General features: G+C 48.6%; 1 protein-coding gene across 1 annotated transcript; it reads left to right on the top strand.

The window, feature by feature from the left end:
* Positions 1-893: 893 nt before the first annotated feature.
* Positions 894-2,527, top strand: GP1BB (glycoprotein Ib (platelet), beta polypeptide). Its single transcript, XM_009587080.1, has 2 exons — positions 894-976; positions 1,692-2,527. Exon 2 carries the CDS (start codon positions 1,861-1,863, stop codon positions 2,473-2,475), a length of 615 nt encoding a protein of 204 aa, XP_009585375.1. The 5' UTR covers positions 894-976; positions 1,692-1,860; the 3' UTR covers positions 2,476-2,527.
* Positions 2,528-8,929: the final 6,402 nt, after the last annotated feature.

Genomic DNA, 8,929 nt, shown 5'->3' on the forward strand with positions numbered 1-8,929 from the left:
CTGGAGTCAGGCTGATAGCAGACAAATGTCTGTGAAGGTGCGATGGCCTTGAGAAGAAAAGATTTTACCTGAATGTAGTTTTGCCCCTTGGGCTTATCTGTTCAAGTATTTGTGTAATGCAACTTCTGAATAAAGGATGTGGTCAGTCTTTCTCGGTAACTGCAAGCTGCAGTTGTCGAGAGCTGCTGACTCACTTGGCTATCAAAAGAGCAGTTCCTCGGAGCACTATCTTTCCCAGTCTGTCGTCCTTCCTCTGAATCTAACTATTTTGATGTAGGCAGTGAAATGCCAAGAGTTGTATTTTACCCTTAGAACAATCATGAGGGGGTGCAAGTGCCTGGAGGATCTTTCTCCTTGGCGCAACTATTGACACCAGTGTGGTCACTGGAAGTCCCTTTCTTTCAGCAGATCTTCCACTGCTAACTAGAAGTAGATCTGTGTCACTGCTTCAAGGGAAGTCTCAGGGTGAGCACACGGCAAAGTGCTAGGTCTCACCAGTCTGCCAAATACAGTCTTCCTGATGAGATGGGAAACCAAAGGCCACAGTGCTCAGGGAGCGCAGTACAAACCAGTAACGTCACCTTCTGGATTGAAATGCATTTTGAGTTAGTCCTTTGCAATTGAGACTTTGCGATGTTTCTGTTGGACTGAGCACGTGGGCCCAGAATCACAGTTATCTGTACTGTCACCATCTCTCCCAGCAAACATGTTCTTGCGAGCAGTGTCAGCTCCCATTTCTTGGAAGACTTGCTCAATGAAGCCTCAGCTTCCGCAGACATGCAGCAAACTTGCAGGAAGGCCTCATGTGGGAGGTGTCCCTGGGATGAGCCTGACCCTTATCTTGCCAGCCAGCTGCAGGGGGATTATCCGGGAGCTCAGCTATGCAGCTGCAAACACTTTTGCACTGGCTGGACTGCCTTAAAACCTTCCTCTTGTGTTGCAAAGCCAGCAAGAAAGCAAGGATTGAACTACTCTGGTAAGTCAACAAAACTACCTTCTGTTCTTTTTTTTTTTTTCTTTTTATTTGGTTGATGGATTGCACAGAAAAGCACTGCCTTGTTGCAGGTATGTGTAGTTGTTCTAAAGAATTTATAGCAGCTCATGTGTTCAGCAGTGGCATGAGACTGCAATACAAAGACAGCTTGTTGACCCATGTCTCCCAGCATGGTCACAGCTCCAGAAGGAGATTATTCACCTGCTGATTATTCACCTTCTGGAGTAATGTCTAGCGTGGAAAACTCCACTGACCTCCACCCTTGGTTGTCAGTACCCTCTCTGCTGGCCAAGGACTATCACTTCTTTTCAAAACTGGAAAAGTTATTTTTTGCTTGTGGTAACAGTAAATTTATTTCTGAATCTCCTTTTGCAGTTTGCATGAACAAAGCTTTGCTTACAGACGTAATTCAGAGCTATGATAAGGCATGAGCAGTTTCATATTCTAATTTTTGATTCCTTGACATAAATTTTCTTGGCTACTCTAGTAATGCGCCTCTAGTAATGCTGAAAATAAAAGCAGCTGTTGTACACTTCTGAGAACTAGTGAAAATGAATTTGGTGGCTGCAGCTAAGCTTCCCAGTAGCCATCTGTTCATATCCCTCCTCAAATCCAGGGTTGGAAGACCAGGAATATTCCCTCTCCTGTAATGAGAGACCAAAAATTTGCATACCTCTTTTAACTCTGTTCTTTTCAGAGCTCTTGCATCTCCCGTGAAGGACACCAAATTCACCCAACTTTAGAAACTCATCCTCAGAACAAACGAACAAAAGACCTGGGCTGTGGTGTCAATCCTAGAGTGTGTGGTTCTACTTGCCTGGTCTCCACCTCATCCAGTCTCACCAGGGGAGTGTTTGCAGGTGAAGATGAACAGTGGAATTCTCTTCTTGTTCCTCCTTGGCTTCCTCCCACTCGTGATACCCATATGCCCTGTGCCATGCAAGTGTGCCACCAACATTATCGACTGCACGTCAAAAGGCCTGACTGTAGCAAAGCTACCAGTTGCTTTCCGCCCTTCGGCTGAAATTATCCACCTTGGTTACAACAGGCTCACCTCTATTCCCAATGGGCTCTTTGACAACCTAAAGAGCCTCCAGGTAGTCTACCTGCAGGGCAACCCTTGGGAATGCAACTGTGACATCCTCTACTTGCGCTCCTGGCTCCAGTGGCAGCAGAACCGGACCTTATACAGGGATGTAAGATGCACCTCCCCAGCTCACCTGCAGGACCGAATCATTGCCTATCTGACAGAAGACGAGATCATCTCCACATGCCAGTACTGGTACTGCAGCCTGGCTCTCCTCTCTCAGATCTGTCTCTTCCTCCTTCTTTTCCTCCAGGGTATCTTGGTTATCTTCATCATTGTCTACCTGCAGAAATTTCGGAGAATGACTGCTGAAGCCCGGAGCACCACCCAAGATCTACACCAGCATGTAGACACCTGGGTATCTTCTTCAAGAAGCCCCTACAACAGTGATTAACATCACAGGACTGAAGACACTCCTCCCCCCTGAGTAATGCTGAGCCAAAGTCATGTGGTTTGTGATATCCAGAGGGGACAATTCAGTGCAGCATCTGATCCTGACTGCAGTCTGAAGCAGGACTTGAACTGATCAGACACTTGCTGTGTTTCCAAAGACCTGATCTTGTGTTTTTTAATGCTTTAAACTCTTTAGCATGATCTTGATTGCTTTGCTGAGCTGGGAGTGGTTCTGGTTTGGTAGACTAAGGAAATCATGAACTACAGCAACCAGAACTGGCTCAAACTGCTCATAAGCTCGTAGGGGCTACGGTGCTCGATCCCTCCTATGCTAGAGTATTTCAGCCATACTTTCCACGATGCTTCTGGTTGCATTGGGTCAGGTGAGGACAGAGGTGGACAGTTAAGGTACTGGACTAGGACAATGGAGAAATACCAAGTTTCCTTGGTGCTACCACAGATTGCCTTAGTAAGTTTGGACGAGTGACTTAGTCTTCTCCTGCCTCAGTTTCCCATCAGTAAAAGGGAAAGGATGTTTCTTCTTGCTTGATGCATCTTTTCCAATGTTCTTCTGGGGGAGGGAGGGAGGGAATGTTTAGAAGCCCACCTATTCAGCCTATCTTCATTCCTTTTAATCTACTTATAGTTTTAATACTGACTTCAACATGTACTGAGTCAGACCGGGGCCCTGAATGTTTAGGAGAAATTCACCCTGAAGCCAAGAGTTGCCGAGACCAGAAGCTCTAACTGTGCTTGTACGGCACGTGGCACAAGAGATCTGGTCTTCTTTAGAGACTCAGACTGCAAAACCCACTGATGTGCCTACTGCTGGTTATGATGTCCCGTAATTATTTTTGGAATGGAGCAAAATTGAAATAAAATAATGATGCATGATGATGTAAATGGCTTTTTTTTCCATTCTACACTAGGTATCTTGCACTCTGTTGTGCTCCCTGGCAATTTCTGATGCTCCCTTACACTCAAACTTTGTGCCAAGCAGAACGAATACCAAAGGCAGGTGGAGATGTTACCAGAAGTGCACCATAGGCTTAGACTTTGACAGCTACTGGCTTCCACAATGGGCCAGTCTGAATGTGGAGTTCCTTCTCGTTCCCTTAAGTTGCTGCTTATTTTCATATGATGCGGGCTGGAAAGGGAAGAGTGTTTCTTGGTGCAAGCACACCTGTAGGGCGTGGGTGAACGGCCCCTGTGCCCTCAGGCCCCAACCCCAGTTCAAGCACGTTCAAGTTCTCCTCCAAGGCCCTCACATCACATAAAAACGGAGCTCAACCACGAGAAGAACCCTTCGCCTGGTGACAGCCGGCGGTGGCAACTGGCAGGGGGCCCGGTGGCAGCTGATGGGACAGCTGGGAGGTGGCGTGCCTCGCGCTGGCTCTAATGGTTGCTAACGGCTGCCAAATGGTCCTGATTGTCCCTGACCACCCTCACCTGGAGCCTGCCCACACCTTCAGGGTGCTGAGAGACACCTGTGAGGAGGAGGAGAAAGGAGCTGGTTTAGAGGCTTGGGGGGACTGCCTGAGGAGAAGAGGAGGGTCCTGGGGCTTTTCTGCCTCAGGTTGCTTTACCTCAGCTCAGCTCATCTCATCTCAGGGGTCCGTGCTAGCCCAAACAGTATCAAGTATTGCAGTGGAATGAGCCCCTGGTGCTTGGGTGGAGGCTGTGCAGATGGAGGCTGAGGCGGGAAGATGGGGATTCAAGTGCAACATGAATCCCCCTTGCCATGCTGAGGGAGGGCTGGCGTGCAGTGTGGCAGACGGCGTTGAAGGCTGAGGAGGATGTTGTCCATGCCGGATGGGCCAGCCTGATGTGAGGTGAGTGACACACGGCTCTGCCTCGGGAGGCCTCTTCCCTCCCTTCCCTCCCTTTCCTCCCTCTGCCCCGTGTCCTTCCAACACTAACCCTCTGCGGCGTTAGGCTGACTGGATGTTGCAGTGTAGCACCCAAGGAAATGGAGTTCTAGCTCAGATTTGTTTTTTCTTCTGGGGATTGGACCTTGCTGGACTTTGTAGCCAATGCACCTCTTGCTGGGGGCTGCGATATCCCCTGCAGTATCACCACCCACCACGGCCTCCGAGGGGGACGCAGCTCCGCCGAGGAGCCTACTCTGTGGAGATGCCCAAATTGATGCTCCGTGAGCCCCCGACACTTTCAAATCTCTGATTTTTAAGTACTGTTGTATTATTATTTCTCCTCCCGCTCCGAGGAACAAACTTTCCACGGGAATAGAAAGCCTTTTTCCCAGCTTGTTCTTCCCCAGCGTCCTTTTCCCAGAATCAAGATGCAGATGCGTAAGGAAGTAGCTCAACCCACTGTCTTCCCTTGCCCCCTTCCTTCTCCTTTCTTTAGGTCAATTTTACTGTTATTTTAGCTGGTTTATGCCTGTTGTTGAAGTCCTTTTCCTTATTGATACCTGCAAGGGGTGTAAAAGGCCCTCGCTTTCCCAATACTATTGCGAGGTGTGCTAGTGTGGCAGAATTTTCGGTTTTTTTAGGTGAATTTACCTGGGTTAGAGGATGTTGATAGTGCACGTGGGCAGGTACTGACAGTGCTCCAGGTAGGGGCTCAGTTGCTGGGAGAAGCTGGACTGGGAGCAGGCACGATCCCAGCCCTGCGACTGCTGAGCTGCCTGCCTGCCAGCACTGCCATGGGGCCGCTGGAAAACCTTCAGGGCTCGGTGTGCCCACAGAGACAGAACAACTGCTGACTTCGGTTTCACTTCCCTGGGGAGGCAGGAGGGGTCCTGGCTTTGCATCATTAAGTCTTGGCACATGAAAGGTAAAAAGCCTTTTTGGCATAATTTGCACCTGTGAAGAATGTGACCAGCCATAGCAACGTGATAATGAATTGCACTGGGCGCGGAGTGATTTGTATGCCATGGCAGCGTGTCTAATCCATAAATCTAGAGCCTGCATGTCTTGGCTTCTCCTGGCTCAGAAAGCCGCACGTCACAGATGCTTTCTTGCTCCACTGGCCTGTGGAGGATCTGCTGCGCTGCTGCTGAAGGCAGAACTGGCTTTCCTTCTGAAGGGAGGGACTGTCCAAGGCTGCACAGTGGCTTCAAAGGGGAAGCAGTGGTGAAATATGGTGAAGATAAATGCAAGCTATTAAGCTGCTTTGCAAATCACTTCCTAGTATCAAGGCCGATCCAACACCTGGGCACGCAGGATTGGGCTGTCAGGCCTGCTGGACAGGCTGCTGCATTGCCAAAGGTCCAGGGTGCTTCCAAGCAGCTCCTTTCTCTGAAAGACACTGGTTTAAAAAACTCTGGGAAACCAAACCAAAGTGTGTTTGCAGCCTCCATGATGCCGAGCTGCAAACCTGAGGTGTCTAAAAAGCAGGTCAGCACTTCCTAAGTGGAGAACTAAATGGTTGGTAGATGACAATGGGGAAGGCACACTGGTTCTTCCTTCTTTCAGATGCCCCGTTTCTCAGTTATCTGCATGGTGACTCTTGCATGCTTTGCAGACTAAAAGAAGTCTTGAAAGCAAAGCAAGCAGATTTTGGAGCCTAGAGAATTTTAGCCCAAAATCCCACAGAGAACTATTTTTTCACTCCCAGTACCCTATGGTGATAGAGGTTATGTTTTGCTTCAAGATTGCTGCAGGTGCTTGTTTGCAGATTGTCTGGGTTCATGTGACACCTGGGAACCTCTCCCTGTTGTTTTAAATAGACTTTCATCATTTCTGCACCGTTGTATATGGGATGAAAATATCACAACTGTATACATAAAGAACAACTTGTTATCACTCACTGCAGGGCCCATTGAGACAGGCCAATTCTGTGCAACAGTTGGAGATTAAGCAGTGATTAAGCAGCGACTGGAGATCGCACTGAGGAAAGTCCTGCAGAAGGTGGCATATCCCAGTCTCACGTAGTCACAGCTGTATGCTGTGTGTGTGCCCACTTGAGAAGGTTCAATGAATGCCTTGGTGGCAGCCTGAGCTGGGATTTGTTGCATTGCTCACAAATTGAAAAGGACGTTTTTCATGGTCATTAATATAAGGCTACCCAGTCTTCTTCAAACCCTTCATTTCCCTTCAGAATTGAAGTATGCAGGGCATCCCAGAGAGAGTGCCAAGAAAAGCAGTGTTGATTCCACGTCGTGGGGCATCCTATCTGCCCTAGGGTACATGGGAGAAGAACTATTTTAGAAATGTTCAGAAATGGCTTTTACTTTGTGTATTTGCATATGAACAACCCCTCAGGCTCATAAGCCTGATTTTAGAAGGCTTTAATGGAGAGCACGCGGCCTAATTTAACAGGTTTCCGTGAATGATTAGTTATCTTGGATAAATGCCTTGAAAGCAGCAGGTTGCGGTGTTAAGGTTTGTTCTGAAGATAGTATGTGTGTACATGCTGTATGTCTAAAGATATATGTTCCCTGGGAGGACAGGCTAGAGCACTGCTGGAGGACATAAAAGATTTAAGTGGTTTTAGTAAAAAAAACCAACGAAACAAAAAAAACCCCAAAAAACCAAAAAAACCTCCCTCTTAAATCTACAGGTAATTTTTTTTTCCTATTTCTTTACATGTCTCATGGCCTGCTTCTGCTCTGAAATGTTTGTGACTATTGAGAACAGAATATGCGGGGAGGTATTTCTTTATATTTCCACACAGGAGGATTAATCTGAGGGTTATGAAACCAAAATGCCGGGAATGCCCTCTATGGATCCCGAATGGTTTAGGCTGCATAGCGCTGAGCTGCCGTCCTCGTCTGTAATAGCTGATGATGACGTCTAACCTGCCCTGTCACAGCTGTTTGATGCCATAGCAGTGCCATTCATTTCGCATGGAAATAGAGCTCTGCTCATTGAGTGACAGGTCGTCTCCAGAGCCCTTACCCATACTGACACGTAATTTGGGTTTGCTCGGGAGAGGGCAGCAAATAGCTTTTAATCTCCTGTTCGCTTTTACCAGTAAAATCAGTGTGAGAGGTGGGCCTTGGGAGAGGATGAAGGTGAGTGTGATGTGTGTCTGCCCGCAGAGACTGACAGTGATGCTCCAAACTTAGTCGCCCAAGCAGCAGAGATTGCTATTTGAACCCGTAACTACTAGTTTAAACAGTCTTTTTCTTGTTGGCGGTGCAAAACATCAGACTGAAACCGAGAGGGGGGGAAAGGTGGGCATCGTGTTGCAATGGCCATGATGGAATAGTGTTGGTTCTCTGTGGGGTGTTTAACCTGACGAGCTTTGGAGGGCTGAAATCCACCCCTTGGCAGATGGGGGGAAAAAACTTGCCCCCCCAAGAGCAGTGAGAGCAGTGGGTTTCTGCTGGTGTGTCTGTTGGAGATGGGAAGGTGGTCTGATGAGCTTTGGAGGGCTGAAATCCACCCCTTGGCAGATGGGGGGAAAAAACTTGCCCCCCCAAGAGCAGTGAGAGCAGTGGGTTTCTGCTGGTGTGTCTGTTGGAGATGGGAAGGTGCCTGAGGACGGGTGGGAGGTAGGTGCCCTGAGAATACCCCAGGGCCAGGTATGATGGAGGTGCAGAACAGCTCCAAGTTATTGGGGGTGGTTCTGTGCATCCGTGGGACAGAAAATGCAGAGGCTGAACAGGCAAACATGTAAGCAGCCAGGGAATTTAAATGCCCCTGCACTGGGCAGGAGCTGTGGGGAGCTGAAGTTGGGATTGAAGAACTGTGAAACACCGACATCTCCTGTAACGAATCACAGCCCTTAACTTGTCTGTCTCTCATGGGGTACGATAAGGGCTGTGCCCATGTTTGGGGAGCTTTTTCCACCAAGGGCTTTTACCTCCGGCATTCTCAAGCTCACCAAGAGATGGTGCGGGTGCCCGCGCTTGCTCTGCATCTCCATTACCTGATCTTTCAACACAGTGTTAGCAAGCTCATTTTTTTCCCAGGATGAGACTTTAATTCCCTCCCATTGATCATGGCCAAAGAAGAGAGCTCAAATGGAGATTTTATTCCAGAAACAATGGCCCCCTTATGCGCTGTGTCGTGCTCTCTGTGAATGAACCTGCTGGTGGAACGAAGGCTTTTCCCCGGGCTGTTTTGTACCTTTCTCAGGTGAATCTTCATATTAGATCAGCTGCCTGGATTCCTGCAGGGAGAGAGAAGGGAGGTAAAGCATGAAATCTTTGTGCCACGGGGACATGAGACAAAATGACAGTCAGTGGGACTTGGGCTTCGCATTTAGTTTCCATAAATCCCCATGCGCTGCGGCGAGATTGTCCACATTAAAACCTGCGAAGCGGAGGGCAGTTTCCCTGTGCAGCTGTACATGTTTTTCTTCCTCGTAACGCTTCTCTCCGGGTCCAGTCCAAAGCCTCCGCCCTGGGCTGGCTGTTCACTTCAAACCAAAGCTGGCGTCATCCTTCTTGCCTCATCCGCAGCTCTGCTGTGAGCTGCTGCCTATTCTGTTGGTACCTGCTCTTCCCCACCCTTCCCAGTGCTGTCAGCATTTCTCAAGTTGTA

Source organism: Fulmarus glacialis, unplaced genomic scaffold (genome assembly GCF_000690835.1).
Source record: "Fulmarus glacialis isolate BGI_N327 unplaced genomic scaffold, ASM69083v1 scaffold26230, whole genome shotgun sequence".
Lineage (NCBI taxonomy): Eukaryota > Metazoa > Chordata > Aves > Procellariiformes > Procellariidae > Fulmarus > Fulmarus glacialis.